Source organism: Mesocricetus auratus, unplaced genomic scaffold, assembly GCF_017639785.1.
Source record: "Mesocricetus auratus isolate SY011 unplaced genomic scaffold, BCM_Maur_2.0 Super-Scaffold_100010, whole genome shotgun sequence".
Taxonomy (NCBI): Eukaryota; Metazoa; Chordata; class Mammalia; order Rodentia; family Cricetidae; genus Mesocricetus; species Mesocricetus auratus.
The window spans coordinates 49,767,073-49,792,854 of NW_024429194.1; the positions used below are offsets into that span (position 1 = coordinate 49,767,073).

The following is a 25,782-nucleotide window of genomic DNA, read 5'->3' on the forward strand; positions in this document are numbered from 1 at the left end:
CTAGTTGAATCCATGTAGGAAAACATTTCAAGATATAGGTATAGGCAAGAACTTTTTGTTTTGTTTTTCAAGACAGAATTTCTCTGTATAATGACCCTGGATGTTCTGGAACTCACTCTGTAGACCAGGCTTGCCTCAAACTCAGAGAGATCCACACACCTCAGCCTCCCAAGTCCTGGAATTAAAGGCGTGCACCACCACAGCTGACTAGGCAAGAACTTTTTAAAAAAGGATTCCAGTGTCTTAGGAAGAATAGTAAGAACTGACAAGTGGCTGCTGCAGAACAAAGGAAAAACTGAATGACGAGATTGCCTATAGGATGAGTGAAAATCTTTGCTAACTACATATCTCACAGAAAGTTAATATCTAGAAGATATGAAAAAGTTTAAAACTAAACATCAATAAAAGCCAAAGGGACCAATTAATAACTAACACAATGGATAGACAGTTCTCAGAGGAAGAAGCCAGTAAGATGGCTCAGCGGGTAACCGTGATTGCTGCAAGGCTAATGGACTGAGTTTGATTGTCTGGGCCCCAGATGGAGGAAGGAGAGAACGAACTCCTCGTGCAAGTATGTGCATATGCACTCTAAATCCAAGCACTAGCCTGCCACAAGCGTCCCCCTCCCTTTCAAAAACAATGAAGCATAAATAGCCAGTAAGTGTGCAAGCAGTTCAACATTCTGAGCCTCAGGGAAAAAGGAATTAAAACTGTATTAAGATTACATCTCACTCTCCAGTCAGCATGGCTATCATTTAAAAAAAAATCTTATGAGAATAAAAAACTCTCATACATTGCTGGTAGGAATTCAAGTTGATCCAAACTAAAAATAGAACTTCCATTAGACCCAGCGATACTACTTCCTGTTCTATACCTTAAGGACTCTAAAGTTTAGTGATTAACTAACCTATATCTAGTTTACCTATTTCATTAAGTATTCAATCTATGTTATAGTTTCTTTTTTTCCATACTCCATGTTATTGCCAGTTGAGTAAGTTACAGCAGCAAATGACAGGCAGGAAGGGGAGATAACTACAAACAGCCTCCAACAGGTAGGAAGGGGAGACCTCAGGGCAACTAACCCCAAAAGTTGAGAAACAACTTTTATGGGCACAAATGGTACAAGAGATAAACCTCTGGAATGTCCCCAAGCCCCCTGAACTCTGCAGCCAATCAGCTTCGAGCCCGTAATGTACCCCTAACCCCATTCTGTGATCTTTGCCTTTATAAATCCCTCACTTATGAGGCTTGGGGCCTTCTCGTGCATCTGCTGCCATCAGTCTGTGGGACAAGATCCTTGCCTAGGCTTGAATTTAATAAACCCTGTGCACTTGCATTCAGGGAGTCAGCTCCTTGGTGGTCTCTCTGGGTGTCTTGTGGACTGGGCATAACACCCACTACCACACCTTTCTTGCTATAACAGGCTTGTGTAACAGTTCCCTCTGAGATCAAAACAGTCCACCCTGCAGGAAGTTCTTTAAACAGAAAGGCAAACAACTAGAAATAGTCTCAGGAAGTCCCTGAAACTGACCAGATTCACTAGACCTCTCCTGGCCAGAGTAATCAACAAAAGTTGATTGTCTCTCTCAGACAGAAGGAAGTTGAAATGCTGAGATGAAATGAAGCTGAACACAGAGAGAACTCTCAGAGGAGAAAAGCTGCAAAGCCCCTGAGGCCAGATCAGCTGCCTGCAAGAGTCAGAGACCAGCTGAGCCTGGAAAGGACAGTGTCCATCCTGTGGAGTGGCCTGCAGGCTGCATGAAGAGAGCTCCAGGTTCCCAGCTCTGTGACCTGTCACCCGTGCTGTAAGGAACTCCTGTAAGGAACCCCTCACCCATATTTCTGTAAGTAATCTCAATAAAACTCATTGATGTGCCAGGTTGGACTTAGATGGTATCCATACTTTGGTCTGTTGTGGGTTCCCTATCTGGAGTGAGTCAAAATGTGTGTTATGTCCCCTACCCAGGAAAAGTTTTGTCATACAAGAATGTGTTTCAGATTATAAAACCACCAGGAAAAGACCCCCACAAAATAAAACTTCAATTTAAAATATAAAAAAACAATTTTTTTTAATTTATACCAATGTTGTAACCACAGCCTCCTTAGCAAATCTGAGAGCTGCTGCAAAAGGGGAAGGAGGGCTGGGTTTTTTAAAGTACAAAGAACAACTGTCTCCATTTTTTGAGAAACAGCATGATTTTCTGCTTCATGAGGCATTATCATGTTTTTCGTTTGTTTTTCCAGAGCAAGCAACAGTTAAGCAAGATTACAGAAGCAGAGTAGATTTCTGGTTAATATTTTAGAATGACAGTTACATAATAAGGGGAAGGGAGAGCAATTTGGGGAGATGAGCCAGGTGGCTCTGAGATCAGTTTTCACTTTAAGATTGCTGTCAAGATTCAACCTAATGGGGCTGACCTTAGGGTCTAGACATCCTGTGATTAGGCTAAGAAGGAGATCCTTTCCACTCCTGGGTTTTTCTTTTTAACACAGTAACTTAGTTTGAAAGTCAGCTTGAAATGGAGCTAGTTGTTAACCATGACAACTTTATCCCCAGCCCAAATAAACCTCCTTCCTAAAGTCGCTTTCATCAGGTTTTTGTCACAGCAATGGGGGAAATAACTAATATATTTAGCAACAGACTTTGCCTTGTAGCTACAATGTTAAAATTTAAAATAATAGGAAAAGGAGATAGAAGCCAGGGGTACCACAAATGCCAAAAACAGGGCAGTGATTCAAACACCTCTTCCTTTTAAGGGGTTGCTTGTTTTTTAGGGCAAATAAGAGGGTATAAGAGCTTTGAAATTATTTTAAAAACCTTTTGAAAATGTAAATGCTTGTCAGACACCCCTAGAAACCTAAAATGATGATACATTGAGGTGAACTTCACCTTTGCAACAATAGATGGGCATGGGAGCCCAGGCTTAAGCCTCTGGAGACATAATTAGTTGTGGCTCAGTCTTTAGTTGTCTGTCCCTTGTTGTAAATGCCTCGTCCGTAAAATAAGTGAATTACATGTAGCTTTGTGAAATGGCAGTATTATAGCCCATGGCGTTTTTATGTGGGGCACAATTATTGTTAATTAAATTAATTAATGGGTTTCACCGTTTAATTGTGACACTCTCCTGAAGTAGACATGTGTATGGGTGCATGTTGGGGGGGATAACATGTAGAGGCCTGAGATTGATATCAGAGATTTTCCTCGATTGGTATTCTACTTTATTCATTGGGGCAGGTGTCTCAGTCAAATGCAGAGTTTGCAACACAGGTAGGGATAATATCTGTTTTGTTGTATGTTTTCCTTTAGGGACCCCTTGTCTCCACCCTCTGAGGCTGGAATTACATGTAGGCTGCCACACCAACTCGTTATTTATATGGGCTCTGTGGATACCCTTGCTACATGGAAGAGCTGTAACTCTTGAGCCATCTCCTCAACTTTAGTCTTTCTCCTTTCAAATTAATTTGTAATTTCCACAAGATGGAGCTTTTGACTGGTCGTGTAGAGCAAAGGTCTCTCTTCAAAGGTGCTAAGCTCTTTAACAAGCATCTCTGCTGCTTCAACCTAGCCTTGTCTACAGTTTCAAATTCTCTCTCCTTCCCTTCCAGGCGTCCCACTTTTCATATCATTTCCATCCAGCTGTTGTCCTTCCTCACTGTGGACCCGGTAGGAGCAGTGAGCATAACTGTGACGTAGCCCAGTTTCCAACATTAACAAGTCAGATGAGCACTGTCCACATTTGCTAATGTCCCCTCCTAACCTCCACCAGAATGGCCCATTAAACTTTGCTCTCAGTATCCTCGCCCAGAGTTGTAAACTCTTCAACGGGCCCAAGAACAGTCATGTTTATCATAGCAACAGCCATAATTCTCAGTATGGATTTCTGCCCTGGTTGCTTTTCTGTGACCAGATACCTGACAAGAACCACCTTGTTCAGCTCATAGTTTTGAGGTTCAGGGCATCATGCCATAGACATTATGGTAACAGCAGCTCAAGCATCTCGTCACATTACATCCACAGTCAGGAAGCAGAGAGCAATGACTGCTGGTGCTCAGCTCACTTCCTCCTTCTTTATTCAGTCAGGGACCATGGAAACGCCACCTTTAGGGCAGATATTTCTACCTCAGTCAACCTAACCTAGAAACTCCTTTATTAGACAATCCCAGAACTTTGTCTCCTTGTTGATTCCAGATCCTGTCACATTGACAGTCATGTGGTGACATCTTGCTTGTACAAATAAAACTTGTCTGAAGATCAGAGGATGGAGCTTGCCACTAGCTAACTCTAGAGGTCTGGAGGTCTGTACAGGCAGACAGGAAGTGAGATGGCTGGGTGGAGACAGGAAGTGAGATGGCTGGGCAAAGAGAGGATGTAAGTAGGAAGAAATAGGAACTCACTTTCTTTTCCACTGGGATGCTAATGACGTAAAGGTATCTTTGGTTTGTTCTGTCTTCCCCCTGATATCAGCGTTTTCCTCTATATTATTTAGACCAATTGGAACTCCATTTACATAATCACTATTAATTACCACACTCTATGATGATGATGGTGAGCTTACAAGACAGCATTTGTACTACATTGTAAGCGCCCACACTTATCTACTGAGCCAAGGTTACCTGGTATGGTTGTGAGGAATTAAACCAGGTTAGTTGGAGGGGCCACAGCAAAACTGAGGCTGTGACAACTTTTATGGAGAGCAATCAGACTTTTTATACCTTTATCAGAAGCAGAATACAATGGCAACTGCAGGAATCAATATAGTTGTAGTTTCCAGGATACAATGATACTTGCAAACTTTACAGGATATACAAGATTAATGTCCAAGACCAATTATCCTGTCAAGCTTCCATGCTTCTTTGACTTCCAAAGGGATATACAGAGAAACACAAAACGGCATGAACACTTCACTGAGGGAGTGCAATATTCCCAGGAACGGAAAGGTACACAGTGCCCCAGGAGCTATGGACTCTAACCTGAAAAACCCATGGTGCATGCCTCTCAAGGTACCTAGGCCAGGCCAACTCCCTATATTAGATGCTACCTTTCAGACCACCGGTGCTGTCTATAAGAAAATTGAGTGTGGCTTTGTGTCACTAGTTCCTGTTTTGGACCTGAGCTGGATATGTGTAGCTAGGCAAGCCTGAATCATATGAGTCCTAACTGCAAGGGAGTCTTGAAAACCCTGTCCACTTACTTTGATCTTTTTAATTAGAGGACATTTCTCCTTCTTACTTAGATTCATAGGACAATGATTTACCCAAGCTTAGAAAGGACATTTTGAGCTGGCCAAACCCTCCCCCAAATTGCAAAGCTTTATATCATTGTTTTATGCCACTTTACTAAGGTAATTGTTTTTATTTTCTTTAGTAGAAAACTTCCTGCTGTGCCTGGTAAGTGGTAAGTACTAACAGCAGCAGATAATGTTTGTCAAGTACTCACCATGTTGCACATATTGTGCCAAGCCCTTTAGTTTTTTCTTTTAAATTCTTACAGTGATCCTGTTTGATAGGCACTATTGTTTCCACTTTTATTTTTCCCTTTCATTGAAGATAGAGTCTTTTTTTACACAGTTCATTCTGATTACTGTTTCTACTTCCGCTACTCCTCCCAGTTCCTTCCCATTCCCCTTCCATTCAGATCTACTCTTTTTCAAGCTGGGCGGTGGTGGCGCATGCCTTTAATCCCAGCACTCGGGAGGCAGAGGCAGAAGGATCTCTGTGAGTTAGAGGCCAGCCTCGTCTACAAGAGCTAGTTCCAGAACAGCCTCCAAAACAATACAGAGAAACCCTGTCTCGAAAAATCAATCAAACAAACAAAAAACCAGATCTACTCCTTTTCTCTCTCTTATTAGAAAAGAACAGGTTTCTAAGAGAGAATAATAAACTATAACAAAAAATGTATAAGATAAAACAAAAACTATCATATTGGAGTTGAACAAGACAAACAAAAGGAAAAGAGCCTGAAAGAAGGCACGAGAACCAGAGACCCACTAGTTCACATGCTCTGGGGTTAAGAGAAGCTTTCCTTGAGAGAAGCCGTCCCACCAGCCTGGTTCCAGAGCCGCTTTCCTGCCAGCCTGGTTCTAGATCCGCATCAGTCCCAAATAAACACACAGGAGGCTATATTAATTATGAAGCTGTTGGCCTTGTTTGTCTCTTACTGGCTAGCTCTGACTTAAGTAATTACCCCATAATTGTTAATCTAAGTATGTTTCTTACCGGAGAATAGTTCCCGGCGTCCTACCCCCATGGCGTCACATGTTGACTCTCCTGTGTTTCTCCTACCCAGAATCCTCCTGGATTCCTAGCCCCACCTATCTAGATTCCTATTGGCCAGCAGTACTTTATTGACAAATGCACAGGCAAATAACAGGACTTCCCCAACACTCTGGAATCCCAGAAAAGCACTAAACTGGAGCCCATAAAACTTACACAGAGGATCTGCTGCAGAATGCAGGAACTGTGCATGCTGCTTCTGTCTCTGTGAGTTCATATGAGCTTTGATCATGTTGGTTTGGAGGGCCTTGCTTTTCTTGGTGTCCTTTATCCCCTCTGGCTCTTACATTCTTTCTGCCTCCTCTTTCATAGGGTTCTCTGAGCTCTGAAAGGAGGGATTTGATGGAAACATCCAATTTAGGATGACGTTCCAAGGTCTCTCATTCTCTGAAATTGTTGGGCTGTGGGTCTGTGTATTTGTCCCCATCTGCTGCTGGAGAAAGCTCCTGGGACGATGGCTGAGCAAGGCACAGATCTATGAGTAGAGAAGAGTGATTCTCAGTCTTCCTTGTATGCAACCCTTTAATACAGTTCCTCATGTTGTTGTGACCCCCCAACCATAGCATTATTTTGTTGCTATTTCAACCTGTAATTATGTTCCTGTTATGAATTATAATATAAATATTTTCTAAGTAAGATAGTTGATATGTGACCCCCAAAGGGGTCTTGATCCAGAGAATCACTGCCTATAGCAGAATACCACTGGGAGTCATTTTACTATTACTGTGGTTTTACCCTAGGTCCCTGGACTATCTAGTCTCTGGTTCACAGTGTCAGTATGGGCTCCATCTCATGATATAGGCCTTAAGAACCATCAGTATTGGCTGCTTGCTCCCATATACTTTGTGCCATCGCTGCCCTAGCATGTATTATAGGCAGGACACCATAGAACAAAGGGTTTGTGGCTGGCTTGTTGTTTACATTTCTCTTTTGGTGATGAAGACTTTATATAGATACCATCTTGACTTCTTCAAGTTCAGTGAGTTGTATAGTATTGTCTTCACCAATGGGGCCTCACTGACAGTTTGAGGAGAGCAATCTATTTTTTTGGCAACAGCCTGGGTTGTTTGGCAATTCTCTTTGGCCAACAACTCAATTAGATATAACCCAATCTCAGTACTGGAAGTTTCATTTAGTGACAAGAGATGGCCAATTGGGATTCAGTCTCCCCAATATTTGGTGATTCGTTTAGATCACCTTTATATATGTATACATTTTAGGAAGCTTCTATTGTATTATGCTTCATACTACCCCTCAATGTCCCTTAATTTTAACCCTGTCTCCCTGTATTCCCTCCTTTAATCCCCTCTCTTCTCCCCTCCCCCTAGATCTTCCTATTTTAGTCCCTCCATCCATTCATGACTATCTATTCCCTTTCCCTTTCCTAATGATATCTGTATTCTCTGGTTGCCTACTCTCTGCCTGCCCTCTGTGGTTCTATGGATTGTAGCTTGATTATTGTTGATTTAACAGATAATATCCACATATAAGCAAATACACACCTTTGTGGGTGTGGCATCCTCACTCAGGATAATTTTTTCTAGTGCCATACATTTGCCTGCAAATATCATGGTATCATTTTTAAACAGCTGAATAGTACTGCATAGTGTAAATTGCCACATTTTCTTTATCCATTCTTCTGCTGAGGGGCAACTAGGTTATTTCCAATTTCTGGCTATTATGAATAGAGCAGCAATGAGCATGGTTGAGCAAGTGTCTCTATGGTGAGATGAGGCATCCTTTGGGTATATGCCCAAGAGTGGAAAAGCTGTATCTTGAAGTACTCTATTTCCAGATTCCTGAGGAACAGCCCTACTGATTTCCTTAGTTACTGTACAAGTTTGGAATTCCGCCATCAATGGAGGACCGTTCTCCTTACTCCACATCCTCGCCAGCATGAGCAGTCACTTATTTTACTGATAGTAGCCATTGTGACAAGTGTACGATAGCTCTCAAAGATTTGATTTTTGTTTCCCTGGTGGCTAATGATGTTGTACATTTCTTTAGTGTTCTCAGCCATTTGAGATTCTTCTGTTGAAAATTCTGTTTATATTTGTACACCACTTTTAATTGGATTATTTGGTTTGTTGGTATACAGTGCCTTGAGTTTTTTATATATATTGGAAATCAGCCCCCTATAGGATGTGAGGTTGGTGAAGATCTTTTTCCATTCTGTAGGCTGCTGTTTTGTCCTATTGGAAGTGTGTTTTGCCTTACAGACGCTTTTCAGTTTCATAAGGTTCCATTTATTAATTGTTGATCTTAGTGCCTGTGCTGATGTTGTTCTGTTCAGAAAGTCGTCCTGTGCTGACAAATTTAAAACTATTCCCTGCTTTCTCTTCTATCAGGTTCAGTGTCTCTGGTTTTACGTTGAGGTCTTTGATCCATTTGGAGCTGAGTTTTGTGCAAGGCAATAAGTACAGATCTATATGGATTCTTCCACATGGTCATAGTCATCCACTTTGACTAGCACCAATGGTTGAAGATGCTGTCTTTTTTCCCCGGCATGTATTTCTGACTTCCTTAACAAAAAACAAAGCAAAACAAAAAAATCAGGCATCCATAGGTGTGTGGATTTGTATCTGGGTCTTCAATTGATTCCATTAATAAATATGTCTGTTTTGTGCCAAAAATGCTGTTTTTATTACAGTAACTCTGTATTCAACTTGAAATCGGGGTGGTGATACACCTTCAGCAACTATTTAATTGTCAGGATTGTTTTAGCTATTCTGGTGTGTGTGTGCGTGTGTATAAACTGCTTTTCTGTCTATTTTTACTGTGTTAATTCTATTGCTCCATGACTATGGGGTATCTTTCCATGTTCTGATGTCTTCTCCAATGACTTGAATGTTTTTTTTTAAATCATACAAGTCTTTCACTTGCTTGGTTAGAGCTTCGCCAAGATATTTTATATTATTTAAAGCTATTGTGAGAGGTGTTGTTTCCCTGATTTATTTATTTATTTATTTATTTTGGTTTTACGAGACAGGGTTTCTCTGTATTGTTTTGGAGGCTGTCGGTCCAGCCCGGTCTCGAACTCAGAGAGATCTGCCTGCCTCTGCCTCCCGAGTGCTGGGATTAAAGGCATGCGCCACCACTGCCCAGCCTTTTCCCTGATTTCTTTCTCAATCCATTTGTCATTTGTATACAGGAGGGCTACAGAGTTTGATAAGTCCATTTTTGTATTCAGATAGTTACTGAAAATGTTTATCAACTGTGGGATTTTCCTGGTGGAAATTTTTGCATCACTTATCTGTCACCTTCAAATAAAGTCAATACTTTGACTTCTTCCTTTCCAATTTGTATCCCTTTGGTCTCCTTCAGTTGTCTTGTTGGTCTAGCTAAGACTTCAAATACTATTTTGAATAGGTATGGAAAGAGTGGACAACCTTGTCTTCTTCCTGATTTTAATGGACTTTCTTTGAGTTTCTCTTCATTTAAATTCATATTAGCTATGGGCTTGCTGTAAATTACCTTTATTTATGTATCAGTATGTTCCTTGTATCCCTAAACTCTCCAGGACATTTTTCCATGAAGGCTTAAAGGCCTTTTCTGCATCAAATGAGATGACCATGTGGTTTTTGTCTTTCAATTTATTTATGTAGTGGATTATATTTGTCAATTTATTATGTTGAATCATCTATGCATTTCTGGTATGAAGACTACCATACCAGATCATAGTGGATGACCTTTTTAGTATGTTCTTGGAGGGATTTTATTTGTAGTAATTTACTGAGAAATTTTGTGGTTTGTAATTCTCTTTCTTTGTTGGATCTTTATATGGTTTGGGTAGCAGGGCTACTGTGCTTCATAAAATCAGCTGGGCTTTCTGTTTCTGTTTTGTGGAATAATTTGATGAGTATTGACATTAATTTTTCTTTGAAAGTCTGGTAGAATTCGTGCTAAAATCATCTGGCCCTGGCCTCGGGAGACTTTAAATGACTGCTCTTGTGTTTGGTGCATAGAATTGCAATGCCCTCTTGATGAATTTTTCCTTTGACGAGTATGTAGTGTCCTTTTCTAACTCTTCTGACTTGTTTTGGATTGAAGTCTACATTGTCAGATGTTTAAATGGCTATACAAGATTTCTTCTTAGGTCTATTTGCTTGGAAAATACGTTTCTATCCTTTTACCCCAAGGTAATGTCTATCCTTGGTGTTAAGGTTTTTGTTTTTTGTTTTTATGGAGCAGGAGAATGGATCCTGTTTTCTAATCCATCCTGTTAGCCTGTCTCTTTTTATTGGGGAGTTGAGACAATTAATATTGAGAGATATCAATGACCAGTAATTTGATTGTTGCCTAAATTTTGTTTTATCATGAATAACTTATTTTTTCCATCTATAGTGATTGAAAGATTTACTGAGTATAGTTGTCTGGACTGGCTTCCATGGTCTCTTAGAGTCTGTGGAACATCTTTCCAGACCCTTCTGGATTTTAGAGTCTCCATTGAGAAGTCAGGTGTGATTCTAGTGGGTCTATCTTTATATGTTACTTTGTCTCTTCCCCTTGTGGCTTTTAATATTCTTTCTTCATTGTGTAAGTTTAGTATTTAGATTATTATGGACTAAAGATACTTTTTCTGGACCAGTCTATTTCGTGCTCTGTATGTTTCTTGTACCTTGACTGGAGTCCTGGCTAGTTTTATGGAAACTTGGCACAAAAAGAAGGGAACCTTAATTGAGAAGATGCCTCTGTAATTATCCAGCTGTAGGGCATTTTCTTACTTAATGATTGATGGGGAGAGTCCTAAAACCCAGAAGGGCCTACACAGATAGATGTCTTTCATATTTTAAGTACTGGGTAGTGCTATCCATGGTTTGGCAGTCCTAGGTTCTGTAAGGAAGCAGGCTGAACAAAGCCATGAAAGCAAGCCAGTAAGCAGCATCACTTTATAACTTCTGCATCAACTCCTGCCTCCAGGGTTCTGTCCTTATTGAGTTCCTGTTCTGGCTTATTTTAATGATGGGCTATACTCTGGAAGTGTAGGTCAACCCCCCCCAACTTGATTTTTAGTTATAGGGTTTCATCGCAGTAATGGAAACCCTAACTAACAAATAGGTATCTCCTTTAGGTTAGGGAAATTTTCTTCTATGATTTTGTTGAAAATATTTTCTGGGCCTTTGAACTGGGTTTCCTTCTCCTTCCTCTATTCTATCATTATTAGATTTGGTATTTTCATAGTGTCCCAAATTTCCTGGATATTTTGTGTCAGTTTGTTAGACTTAACATTTTCTTTGACCTAGATATCTGTTTCTTCTATCCTGTCTTCAGTGCCCAAGATTCTGTCTTCCAACTCTTGTATTTTGTTGGTGAAGCTTGCCCCCATAGTTCCTGATCAAGTTCTTGAGATTTTCATTTCCAGATTTGCCTCAGTTTGGGTTTTCTTAATTGATTCTATTTCCACTTTCAAGTCTGGAATGGTTTATTCATTTCCTTCCACTGTTCATTTGTCTTCATAGATTTCTTTTAGGGATTTAATCATTTCCTCTTTATAGGTCCATATTCATAACCACTATATTATTCATAAAGACTGTTCTAAGATCTTTTTCGTGTGCTTCAGCTATTAGAATACTCAGGACCTGCTGTGGTAGGGTTGCTGGATTCTGGTAGAGACATATTGTCCTGGCTGTTACTGTGTTTTTACACTTGCCTCTGGGATTGGGAAGATTATAATAGTTTTAGATGCTGATGTCTGGTCTTTGTTGGGTGGATGTTTTGTTCTTTGGTTTCCGTTTTCTCTCTAGTTCTTAGGAGCGTGTGATGGCTGTGTGTTGTCTGGAGTCCTGATAGTTGTGACCACTGGAGGGTTCAGGTAAAATGTGTTTCTGGGTATTGGGAGCTGACATTTAAGAATAGAGATGTGTTCGGGGTGGTATGAGGAGGGAGAAAAGTGAGGTGTTTCACCAGGATCTGTTTATTTCCCTGGGAGTGGTGGTAGAGAGAGAGGAGAGGCCACAGCAGAAGGTCTGCTACAGAGTTGGGGGTGTGGCTAGGCTATTGGATTTGGAGGAGCAGGAGGAGGGGTGATGATTTGCAGGTAGCTACCTGCTTCCCTGGTCAGAGTGGCCTGTGGGTTCCCAGGGAGTGCCTGCTGCAGTTGGGCCTGGGACAATGCAACAAGTGTGGGGAGGGAGGTGAGGAGGGGGAAGGCCAGTGGAATCCACTGAGATAAGGGAGGGGGCAGCAGGCATTCTGCAGCAGATCTGAGAGTGAGCTGGGGAATGGATTTGGAGGAGCAGAGGGAAAGGTGAAGATCTGCGGTCGGTCTACCTGCTTCCCTGGCAGGAGTCTGCTTCCCTTCTGCAATTGAGAACATTGAGGCATAGAAAAGTTAAATAATGTCTGTAAGATTTAGTGAAGGGCATGCTGGTATTTGAACCTAAACAATCTGTGTCATCTGTCCTTTGACTTTTGCGGATGGAACCCATCATTTGAATTTCTTCATGTTTCCTGCTTGCCAGCTTCTTTTTCCTTCTATACATGGAGTGTGGACTTTGCTGAGGTTAAAGATCAGTAATGCAGTTCATCTGTTAGCAGAGGAGAAGGCAGGAAAAATAAATAAGTCATTCCTCCACATTGTGACGACAAGACTCTGAGATTGCACAAGGACCTCCAGAAATAATTCAGAAGTAAAGAAGAGTGAAAGAAGGGAAGGAAGGCGCCATGGAAAGCACAGCTGCAGCAGAAGCTCTGAAATCAACTTCCGATTCGTCAGGCTGACAGCCATAGCTTAGCTGTGAACCCCTGGGGTGCCAGGGGCATGGCCACACATGGTCATATGATGCAGAGCTGGAAGTCAGGTGATGCACCTTTAGTGGTCAGCCTAGAATGCGTGGCTTTTTACAGAGTGTACTGTAGAGAAGTTTGATGGGGTTGTGGATGGGGAGATGGATCAGTTGAACTTTGTAAAAAACAAAACCAAACAGAAAAACCCCAGGAGCTTTGTTAGTGATAGATGGAAAGGGGTCAGGAGACTTCTGATGACTCAAGAATATTTCAGTGATTTAGGCAAGACCCTGTGTTGCTGGCCTAGGTGTGTGTGTGTGTGTGTGTGTGTGTGTGTGTGTGTGTGTGTTTGGAAGGGAGGTCTGTCTGGGAAGGAATAAGATAACCAGAGACTTAGTCCATTGTCTGGCTGGATAACTTTCAGTTGTAGCTTACCCACACACTCTAACCCAGATTCTTGATGGTACTGAGAAGCTGGACTGTCATCTGCATTCCAACTTCCATCCACAAGTATGTGCACTAAGGTTTGAGTACTCCTGCTGGGCCTGGAGAAGCACCCACCTTTTAATTCGAGCATGCACAAGGCGCAGGCAGACAGACCTCTGTGGGTTCAAGGCTAGCCTGTTCTACATATCAACTTCCCAGTAAGGGCCGGCATGCACAGGGCCTTTCAGCACATCCCATCAGCACATGGACCCCTCCATCTTCATATCCACCCTCATCACAAAGGAATAGCTGCTGCAGAAAATAATGAATTCGTCTGTTTGAGATCCTTTTGTGTGTCTAAATGCAGCCCAGTTGGCACAGATAGAAAAATAAGGAACTGACAATAAGTGACCAAAAAAGTCCCACTCCACCATGCATAGCAATCTTATAGCAGTTGTACCACAGAGTCCCATTCCAACCAGGCTTTACTTAACATTACACTAGCATCTCCTAAGATCACTTGTGCTGGGGAGGGAGTAATGGCCTGCTAAAGACTGTCAACTGCCATCCCCATAGCTTTGGCTACCACTGTACCGTTCTGTTCTAGTTGCCTTGGTATCTTGTCATGCTGGAGGAAAACACTATTGTACAACATACCCATACCCTACCTCCCTCTTCTTTATAATTAACCAACCCTAGAGAGTCATGTTTAATGTTCCATGTCCTGTTTACTCTCTAATCCCCTTTAATCTGGGCTTGTAGCCTTACCATAGTGTTTGTCATGGGTCAGGCTATAAATGTACCCCAAAGCCATGTGTTAAAGGTTTGGTTTCCAACCTGTAGCAGTATTGGAGGCAGTGGAGCCTTAGGAAATAGGGTTCATGGGAAGATGCAAGGTCACTGGGGACTTTCAAGATGTCATGGCTTCCTTCAATCCATTCTCTCTGTTTCCTGGTCCCAATGGAATGCTGACTAATGCAGACCTAAAACCATAATTGTCAGAATACCCAAACCTTCAGCATTACCAAGTTAATGGACCTTTGTTTCCTAGTGGCATTTGATAGCAGTGGCTCTGATCTCATGGCTCTTGTGACTCCTATCCTTTTGGTTTTCCTCCTCCTCTGACTGATTCTTGTAAATCTGACCTTGAAGTGATGAAGTCAGCGTTCTATCTGTCTCTTCTGCAGGTGACCATCTAGTTTCATGTGCCTTCCAAATGGACACCTTATCACAGACCCTCACTCCTGAGCTCTAGATAACTTCATTCCTGTTTATCTCTCCACGGGACAGCTTCTTATCTCTTCCCTCTAGTATGTGTGATTCTCCCCCATAATGCATCATCTTAGGAAATTTGCCATTATTCAGTTCAAGCTAATAACAAGTTCAAGGTACTCCCGTTTCCCCCTTTCCTTTCTGTCCTCTAGGTGGTAGTCTTGAGTTTATCTCCAGCACTGTTGATTACACTGGCTGTTGTGCTCTGAAATCCATCCCTGTACTAAAAGCTGTAATACTTCCTTCAGATGCCCCCTGCTGGCAGTTGAATGTAGCGGGGACACTAAGGCAAACTTGGGCTTTGGAGACTTTGGACTCTTGTGGTTCGAAGGCTTCTACTGGTTTCTTTGAAATGCTCTTATTTGGTCTCACACCATAGCCCAGCTTGACCTATAACTTAGTATGTAGTTAAGGCTGACTTATCAAACTTAATGATAGTTTTTTTTCTCAGTCTCCCCAAATCAGTGTTCACACGTGGGAGCCACCATGTCCAGTTTGAAGCTTTCTTAGAGTTGCACAAGTGCTGCCCTTTCCTGGTCTCTGCAGGGATCACACTTGCAGCCAGTTTAATCTCTCTCAGTTCCTCTCGGATGCCTTCCTATTCTTCCCTCCTCAGTAAGTCTCTTGCACACCTAATCTGATCCTGTTGTCTGATGCTTGCCCAGTGGAGCTGAACTAAAACAGCATGGTTGATTCACTAGTAGATTCCATGTCCTTTCTTTTTCTTAAGTACATTACATGCATGAGCTATCCACTTTCCTCTGTAACCATCATGAGTCCAGTAGAAGCTACTACATTTCTCCTCTAGATTATTACAACAGTTGATTGCTTCAATTTTATACCTTTCCAGTTTATTCTCATTTCAGTACACACACACACATGCTCACAATGTTACTTCCCTGCTTAAGCCTTGTTAATGGTTCCCCATTATGCTCAAACTATGATTTAAACCCTTACTATGGCCACAGATGTTTTAAATTGTGACTTCTATGATGGGTTGGTTCTGCTGCGCATGCCTGAAATCCCACCAGTCAGCAGGAGGATAACGGACTCCAGGCTAGCCTGATCTACATAGCAGAACCTTCTTTCAAAACAATAAAAACTCCTAACTAACTCTTCAACTTTGTCTCTCCCACATTTCCCTGTGTCCCAGTACCCAGCCAGCTTCAGAGACACTGGTTCCTTCTCTCTACACATTTCTAAGTTCTTTTGTGCCCCGATGACTTTCATTGCAATCTCCCGTCCCTAAAATATAATTACTGAGTCTCTTCAGAAAGCGAACCCATTCTCATTTTTAGTTTTCAGCTTAAAGCTCCCCATATCCGCAACGGAATCTCCATTCAGGGTTTCATCTCAACCCAACATTGCCCTGATTCTGCTCTGAGGCAGCTATCACTCAAAATAGCATTAAATTCGTAACTATTTTGATTAGCATCTGTTTCTCCCACTTAAAAGAAGGCAAGTGATGACCCAAAGCAGCCATTTTGGTTTTCTATAGCCCGTGATGTAAGAATAGATATCACATACTAGTGTTACAGAAAAACTTGCACATTTTGAAGAATATTTCTTAACCTGTGCAATAAGAAATTTTAATTTCACTTTCTATATAAAACTGGACTGCAATAACATTCATTTTCGCATTGTCTATGTCTGCTTTCAGACCACATTAGCAGAGTTGATCAGGTATGCTTAAAGTGATTAAAATACTTTCAGAATTTTTTTCCTACGATGATTGGTGATGCAAACCTATGTATGTGTCTATGTGGACACAGCAAGAGAGGAGTAAGCGTTCTGGAAAGACTCACTTTGAATGTGGTGGCGTCATACTATGGGTTGGGTCCCCTGGTAGAATAAAAGAGTGAAAGGAAAGCCAAGCCACCAGCAGAACAACCTTTGTTTTCCTACTCCATGATGTGCACTGTTTTTCCCTGCCACGACAAGCTGACACCTTTGAATCTCACCCCAAATCTCCCCCAACCCCAGCCCCGTTGTTTCTGTCAGGTGTTGGTCATAGTGATGGAAAATACTAGAATGTAAACTAGTGACACTGTCTTGACCAGTGCTACATTCTCAGTGTCTGGTCCCTATCCTTCCCTGTCTCCCAAGATGCTTCCTGCTGAGGGACAGCAGCCTTACTTCTCAATGGCCTCTTTCCTAAGCAGAATTGAAGATCTCAGTCTGGATTTGGTGGAGTGCTCGGCAAACAGGACTGTCCCATTCATCTCGAAACACCTTGTTCCTTGCCCAAAAGGGTGCAGTTGGAAGATGAAAGGACTTTTGTGGAGTTTATTAAGAAGATATTAAATAGTTCGGCAAGGGACTTAATGCAGAGCCAGGTGTGCAAGAATATTGAATGAATGGTTGCTTCCCTCTCATCAGTTTTCCTTCCTGTAACAAGAATAAAACTACCGTCCTAGGGTGACGTGTGAAATTTCCAAAGATCTAATAAAAAAATATTTCTAGAAACCAACTACCACCTTTCAGAGCTGTCACAGCCAAAAAGAATACTGTGTGGAAAAAGCCACAAAATCTGCCAATGGATATTCCCAAGTTACATATTTATGATCGGAGCAGCTTTTCCCCAGGGCTGGAAGACAACCTTTTCTATGACAGGAAGACCTAGGAGGGATCCAGACTCCTTCTTTCCGGAAGGCGCTTGGGGGTGTGGTCATCACCGTACGGGGGCGGGGCGTACCCGGGGCGAGGCCTCCTTCCCCTTTTGACGCACTACGCGTCGGGACCGCACGGGGGCGCCGTGGGTCGCTCCGCTCTACTAGTCGCGGAGCATCCGAGTGGGCGCCGGCTTACTTCCGCGTCCGGCCCCGCGGCGTCGGGCGGCTGCGCCGAGGGCCTGGCGGCCGCAGGTCAGTAGGCAGTCGCCACTCCGCCTGCCGGTGCGGAGGAGCCGGGCGCCGGGTGGGTGGCGGGCCCGAAGCCTTGGGGGCGTCCCGGCCGCTCTCATGACCCGGGCGCCTCGGAATGCAGGCGCCTGCGTGGACCGAATTGGGGTCTGCCGGCCCAGAAAGACCCCCGGCGGGGCCCGGTGATCCCCGCCCGCCCGCTCCCTCGCCTGCCTGCCTGCCCTTCTGGGTTTTGTCCGGCTGGGGCGGAGCAGTGTGAGCCCCTTGAACTGTGTTTCTCAAAGTGGAGTGCCGGCACGCCGATCCCCGCCTCTCAGACTCCTGAATCAGAGCCTGCTGTGGCCGGGGAGTCTGCCTCTTCAGCAGACATCCTCGACGGTTTGGTGCAGATGGCCTTGAGGGAGCCCTGCCTTCACACAGCATGAGGCCTCAGTCACAGGGGCTGGGGTCCCCAGATGGCTGCTGATGTGAGTGAAGGGCCTAAACCAGGAGCCCGAGAGGTGGAACTGGGTTAATCGGGGATGGTCTGTGGGTGCGTCCATGACAACCTGAAGCTGGCCCCTCAGGTTTGCCTGGCTGCCCTGGGTTATGACAGGCTCCATGGCTCACTAACAGGCAAGTTTGTGTGGACATCGCACACACCAGTGATTTTTCTCTTTTTTTGCCCCAGTTCTCATCTGTCAGTAGGGACAATAATTCTTGTATGCTAACGTTTTTTTCTGTGAATTAGGTAATGTCTGTCTAGTTCTCTTCACAGTGTCTGGTACACAGTAGGCATTCAGTAAATGGGAATTGCTGAGAACAACACTGCCCTTCCTTTTCTTGAGCTTAGGGTAGGAGTGGGGAGGGGGAAGAAGTAGAGATTAAACACATGGAATAAAATCAGAGTTTGTGCAAGGATTCTAACTCTGCACGGGAAAGATCTTGCAAGAAATGAGGCTTGTATAGGAACATGAAACTAGAACTCTAGGGAACAGGTAACTTCGGACGGTGAACCCACTCTGTCCCATGCCTTTTGACTGGTTGGAATGCTACTCCAGGACTTTGAGGCAGCAAGAGGCCACATCAGTAGGTGGTTTTGGAAGACTGAACCTTGTTGATTCCTAATGGTTTTTGTCGGCCTTCCTCAGATTTTAATGTGAAGTTGGTGCCTCCGGGGAAGGATTTCAGTTGATGGGTTAGTAAAAATGAATTGCTGTGGATATAGTTGAGTTTGGCAATCCTTTAAAGAGTTGCTATAGAAGTTTAGATACTGCAGGTTGTCAGTGGTGACAGTATGTTTCCAGCCCATTTCAGATTTCGTAGAGAACCACATTCATTTGTTAACAATCTTCAGACTGGATAAAGATACAAAAAACAAAAACAAAACACCAACAACAAACTTCCCCAAAGCTTTGGCCACTTTAGAATGAAAGAACTGGATGACTGACAAGCAATCTAGAGCAATCTGGCTACCTGTATAGATAGAACTCATTTTTGGACATTTTGTTTATTTTTGTGTTTGTGGGTATTTTGCCTGAGTCTATATCTGTCTGCGTACCATGTGACCACAGAGGCCAGAGGAGGGTATCAGATCCCTTGAAACTGGAGTTACAGGCAGTTGTGAGCCATGTGGTGCTGGGAATTGAGCCTAGGCTTTCTGTAAGAATAGCCCTGTGCTCTCAACCGTGGGCCATCCCTCTAGCTCTTGATATAAATAAACTTTGATCCCAGTTAATAAATGATATATTACTTAGTTGTATAATAAACTACAGTTTAAGGATTACAGTTATCGGCAGTTAATTCTGTTTCCTTAGTCTCCAAAGTTTGTCTCAAGTTTCTCAGTGTAGACTCTATGGGAAATTTTGTATCGTCATGTATAATTTATCATTTGCTGTATACGTAGTCTGTGCAATATGTGTTTTATGTGTCACCCTAATTATTTCTCTGGAGATCTTTAAGCCATTGCCGCCCCCATTTTATATTTGAGACAACAAGAAAATGAAGATAAGTGATTCACCCAAGAACCCAGTGATTGTAATTGGTAAAGCCCTGTGGTTCCCCGTATTACACGCTGTTCTCTTCAGTCTAGATGGTTCCTTCAGACTTGTTAAAAAACGTATCAGTGCCAAAGATTACAAGCACGTCTTGCCTTTGCTTTTCATGTGCCTGACTATGTATTATCTTGTATAATTCTTTAGTCATTTTATCTACTGTGCTTTATAATTCTTGGATATTTATAAATCCTCAGATACAAATTTTCCCAACTTAGCGTATTGCAGATGTCTTTCATATCTCACAAAACATAATATTAAAATATGTTTATCATATCCATTTATTTTCAGCAAGATCAGTGATATTTGTCCTTTGTTTTTACAGAGGTCTGGGACTGCAATTGTTTCAAAGTTTCTGAAAGTTTACAGCAAAACTCCAGGAGTCCAAGGAAACATGGCCGACCACAGAGCAGAAGGCCTACTAGACATTCTTCGGCTGAATGTGGGTGGCTGCATTTACACAGCCCGGCGAGAGTCTCTGTGCCGCTTTGAGGGTTCTATGCTGGCATCCATGTTTAGTGGGCGCTTCCCTCTGAAAACAGATGAATCCGGTAAATGTTTGAAGCCTGGAGCATTGGTGTGAATGTTCATTCAAGTGGGGATCGATTTTAAATTCCTTTTGATTTTCTTCATTGCATTGGAACATATACTAGCCTCCTAATTACTGACCTCATTAGGACTGTACTGGGATTCGTTAAGTATGTAGAGAAATTAAATAGTATTTTCTAAAGTCTATGGTGCTGCTGCTGTATGTTGACAAAGAAGTGAGATGGTATAAAGGCAGACCAGGACCTAATTATGGATCACTGTGTTTTGAAAGTTGTTCCTTTCATGTGACATTGTGGGCGATGGATGGAAGCTGACTGTATAATAGCTTTTCTCTGTGCTCTTCAAGGAAGAAAGTGTTTCCCCAGAGAAGCAGCTCCCCTCATAGCTGACAGAGCAGCTGTTGCAGAGTCAGTGTTGCCATGTGCTTTTGTGTGAGCTAGTGTGTATGATTGAAAATGGAGGGTTCAGATTGTGGGTCATTCAGTAGCAGAGAACCAAAACTGATGACTCTGCACAATTGTCTTGGAACTCTTTTCTAGGGGCGTGCATTATTGACCGTGATGGACAGCTATTTAAATACATTTTGGATTATCTCCACGGAGAAGTTCAGATCCCCTCGGATGAGCAGACTCGAACTGCCTTGCAAGAAGAGGCTGATTATTTTGGCATCCCTTATCCATACAGCTTGTCTGACCACTTGGCCAATGAAATGGAGACATATTCTTTAAGGTCAAATATAGAACTTAAAAAGGTCTTGGCATTTTCTCAAGTTTTAAAATACGTATTTATTATGCACAAAGCAGTATGTTATTTTGCATAGTTTGTGATGTCACATATACCAAGCATGAAGCAGTTTGTAATCATTTTGAATATGTTTCTTAATTATTCCTACTCATGTTTAAAGGCCAAAGTTAATTCTAGGGGAAAAAAAAACTTTATTAAGTTTATGTACCTATCTGAAGATATAATATATTTGATTCTTTTTAACAGAACTATTCTTCTGAAATTATTGTTGTTTTTATTTTGAGACAAGGTCTCACTATGTAGCCCTGGCTGGCCTAGAACTGGTTTTATAGACTAGACTGGCCTTGAACTCACAAAGATCCATCTGCCTCTGCTTCCTGAGTGCTGGGATTAAAGGTACACACCACTACACTTGGTTTCTGAAGCTCTTTTTAAATTAGAGAAATACTATCATTAATGAAGGTATGATGGTATTATTTTATTTACTAAGGTAACTTGTTTTTTTTTTTAAAGAATTGGACTGCTAAATAATAAACTCTTACCTGACTTCGTGAGTGTAGCAGTTTGTCATATTAAGAGACATGCTTAGTTCACTTTGAGACCAGCAAATATTTTTTAAAGACATTTTTATTTTCTATCACATTTTAAAGATCTTTACATGACTTGAAGAGCCTTGTTATCTATGTCCTATTAATGGCTATTGTATTTGTTGCTATTTACCACATAATTATTTCTGTTGTCAGTTGTTGATCCTGAAAATTGATATGAACTGATTTGAGCTTTAGATTTTGATATCAGTTCAGGAAGCAAACTGATGGATGACTGGTTATTAGGAGTGCAGCACAAAATCCCCTTTAGGCATTTGCATGGGTTTATGAATTCTGCTATTGATGTTTCATACATTTAATTGCCAAGTGATAGTCTTGATAATGCTACTTAACCAAATGGTAGAAAAGGCCAAAAAAAGACTTGCTGGAAGATTAGAGAGGGTGAGCATTGTCTTCTGAGTCCCAGCTCTACAGTTTTTGTGCCTGCATGTATTCCAGCAGTCAAAACCCATTTATTTCAAATGTTGTGGCATGCATGGCATTGTAAAGGGGGCTCTGTGGAGCACCAAGAAATTAGAATCCAGTTCTTGCCCTAAAACAGTTTCTAGTATAGTTTGGAATTCTTATAGGTGCACACATAATATTATAGATCAACAGAGGAGTTATTTTGCAGGATTAAATGAAAGTGCAAGCCATGTGAGGACCCTTGATGGGGGAAGTCCTGTGTATTTGTCAATAAAGCACTGTTGGCCAATAGGGAACCAAGATAGGTGGGACTAGGAGTCCAGGAGGACTCTGGGAAGGAGAAACACAGAGAGTCGAGATGTAACGCCATGGGGTAGGAAGCCCGGAAAGTTCTCTGGTAAGAGAAATGCTTAGATTAACAATTATGGGGTAATTACTTAAGTCAGAGCTAGCCAGTAAGAAACAAGCAAGGCAAACAGCTTCATAATTAATATAGCCTCCTGTGTGTTTATTTGGGACTCAATGTGGCTCTGGAATCAGGCTGGCGGGAAGGCTTCTCTCAAGGAAAGGCTTCCCTTTACAGACCCTGGCTTCATGACTGAGTAGGTAAGCAGTAGGTGAGAGGTGACATGTGGTAGATGTCATCTTCATGTTACCTGCTCTCCCAGACACTAAGGATCTGTCAGACTAAGCTGCATATCCTGGATGTGTTTAAATCAGCAGTGCCATTTCTCTCAGTGAGGCTGCTGTCACAGTACTAAGAGGAGTCCCTTGTCCTGTGCTCCTTGTGTGGTCATGGCCAGACTTAGTATGTGGTGTGCTGAGAGCTTGGCTGTGTTTATCTGCTGTATTGGCTATGAACCCGGAGTATTTGGCCTGGCTCTCTTCTTCACTGCAGGACCTAAGGGTGCTCAGCAGACAGTGGGTACTTACTCTGCAAGTAAATGAATGCATGACCTAAGTATGTAAATGCCAGGTGACCTCACCCAGTAGCTACCTTGTAGTGCAGAAGAGCAAGTTCATTTGATTAGTTCACAGTTGGAATTTGGAGTTAAAAATGAGGACCTGCTGAAAAATGGAAGCTAAGTGAGAAGTTTGAGAAAATATTCTAATGAGGAAAGTAGAGATCTAACTTTTAATTATTATATGAAGATTGTAAAATTAAAAGTGATGATGGCAAGCCAGAAGAAGAGATAAAAGAGAAATTCTGTTTGGAAAAGTATTTTCTCTAAATGAAGAGTTGTTAAGATTTTTGTTGTTGTTACAAAGAAAAAAACCCTCCCTCCAATTAATTCATAACAATTATGTTTATAGACTAAGTTAAAATTTATAATCATTTTATTTCTCTTTATGATCAGCTCAAATTTTAGCTTTACTTGAAAGTAATATAGCACATTTATCTTTTGTTCCATAATTAAATCTAAATTTATATATATGTATTTGCTTTAGGCTTTAACAGACTTCTGTGATTCATATGGTTTGGTTTGCAATAAACCAACAGTTTGGGTTCTCCACTATCTGAACACATCTGGTGCAAGCTGTGAAAGTAGAATTATTGGTGTCTATGCTACAAAAGCTGATGGCACAGATGCCATTGACAAGCAACTGGGAGGAAGAATTCACAGTAAAAGTATCTTCAAAAGGTATGTTCAGATTTAAATGTGGAAAAGAACAACATAAAATCTTGGCATCTTTTAACCATTTTAAGAATTGTGATTGTATGAAATACCATGCTTGATGACAAGAAGCTGTGGGCTTGGCACAGAGCCCTCAGAGCTGTGGGATGGGCGTCTCTGGAGCAGGTGAGCATTATACCCTTTGCAGAGACTTCAGCCCTAGGCCTTTTGCAGGATCGAGTACGGTGGTTCTCAAGTCCCATGATAGGCCTTTATAGAGCTGAAAGGAAGAAGTCATGTGCCCAATATCTCCCCTAACCACAGTGTGGGCCAAAGAGTTAGCCTAGGGTCACCAGGCCCACTGAGTGACCCAGGGTCAGACTGCATGCTGTGCCTGTCCCTTTCAGGGTTTGGCTTCTATTATTTGGACATGTTAAATTCTTACAAGTTGCCATCTTATTATGACCCTATAATATTACTTGTACTGGTAAAGTCACTTAACATATTTTCTATCTTATATATGTTCCGCGGGAGAGTGAAGTGGGTCACACACTAGTACTAATCCATAGCCACATAAGCTTGCCTTCAGGTGACAGGAAGTACTGTCATTTCTGAATCCTTTCCAGGCAATAGTATTTCTGCATAAACTGTCCAAGCACTTGGTATGAAGCAAGGAAAATGGCGTAAAGTTAGATCTTTTCTAAATAGAGTTAGCTGGTTTTGCTTCATTGGTTTTTTGTTTGTTTGTTTGTTTTTGAGACAAGATAGCCTGGGATGCAGAGATCTGCTTGCCTCTGCCTCCAAAGTGCTGGGTTTAAAGGCTTGAACCACTATGCCCAGATATATATGTATATATGTAAAATTTTTAAGATGTTTTAAAAATAGATTGATATATTTTCATGTTGTGGAATTGACAGATACTACCATGAAAAGGAGATCCAATTTATTATTAGACTGTGATGTAATTAATGAGTGCACACCTAAGCTTAGGGTCATAGAGGAATGACTTGTGCTTAGATATTTTTTAACTTGATTATCTAGTATTTATTGAGCATATGCTTGCTGGATATAAATAGACACATTCATATAGAAATAGATTTTCATTACATGTTTGCCATGTTTCTAGAGAGGCAGGAAATAATGTTCAGTACATTTGGAGCTATTACTCAGTAGCCGAGCTGAAGAAAATGATGGATGCCTTTGATGCCTGGGAAGGAAAAGGTACAGTACAGTTCTTTTGTTTCATGGACACAGGTGTGCTTCTCTCTCTCTCCCTCCCTCCCTTCGTCCCTCTCTCTCTGAATCAAGGTCTTCCGTTGTAGCTCAGGCTGCCCTGGGGCTTGAGACTATCCTCCTGCTCTGCCTCTTAAGTGCTGGGATTATAGGCTTGTGTCACCATCAATCCCAAACACAAAGTAAGAGTAAATGCTGCATCTCTCTTCCTCTATATCCCTTGTTTTGTCCATCCCTCTTACTTCGCCCCCTCTCATTCTAGGAGTACACTTTTTATTGTGTCAGATGTCTGTCACCATAAGGTGATATAGAGGCAGTTTGCTTTCAAGTCTTTACCCCCATGCATGAGTTGCTAGATATTATTATCTATTTATAATTCAGTGACATCAAGGACGGTCCTGTTAGTTGTCTTACTTAATTAAATAAGAGTTTATTTAGACCTGTGGTGTAGCTGGCAGCACTCTAAGAAGTGTGCTTCTAACCTGAGCATAAGATGTAAGCAAGGAGGCTCGTGCTTTTCACTAAGCCAGATGACCCACGTTAAATTCCTAGAAGCCACATGGTGGAAGGAGAGAAAACTCCTGTAACTGTTCTCTGACCCCTGGTGTAGACTGGGCCATGTCCATGTTCACACAAATTAAAGTAAATGTTAACAAAAAAGAGAGCAAACAAAAGAACAAAGACTGGAATTGACTGGACATGTGACTCATTCCTGTACACTCAGTACTGAGGAGGCTGAGGCAGGAGGCTCACTGAGTTCAAGGTTAAGGAGTGATTTTGATTTTCTGTTTTGGGTGTTGGTTCTGGGGATCAAACCTAGGGGCCTCATGTTTATAATAAGCACTTTACCGACTAAGCTGTGTCCCCACCCTTGATTTTCGTGTGTCTACTTTTCTAGATTTTCCAGGTTATGTACAATGAATGTGAATCACTTATAAGTAGGAAAGAAAGGGTTATAGTTGAGCTTGGTAACTCCAGCCTGTCATCCCAGCTCTAGGAGGCAAAGGCGGGAGGCTTGCCAGATCAGGCCCAGCCT

General features: G+C 42.0%; 1 protein-coding gene across 5 annotated transcripts in view; it reads left to right on the forward strand.

Moving 5' to 3' along the window:
* Kctd18 (potassium channel tetramerization domain containing 18) overlaps positions 1–25,782 on the forward strand; it is a 32,950-nt gene that overhangs the window by 1,531 nt on the left and 5,637 nt on the right. The window contains exons 2-6 of one of the 5 annotated variants that reach the window (XM_013121132.3): positions 1,591–1,844; positions 19,917–20,142; positions 20,680–20,891; positions 23,347–23,540; positions 24,640–24,734. In XM_013121132.3, the coding sequence (XP_012976586.1) occupies positions 19,986–20,142; positions 20,680–20,891; positions 23,347–23,540; positions 24,640–24,734 (658 nt within the window). In that variant the 5' untranslated portion in view covers positions 1,591–1,844; positions 19,917–19,985. The other 4 variants (XM_040753593.1, XM_013121133.3, XM_005080893.4 and 1 more) reach the window with 4 other exon arrangements.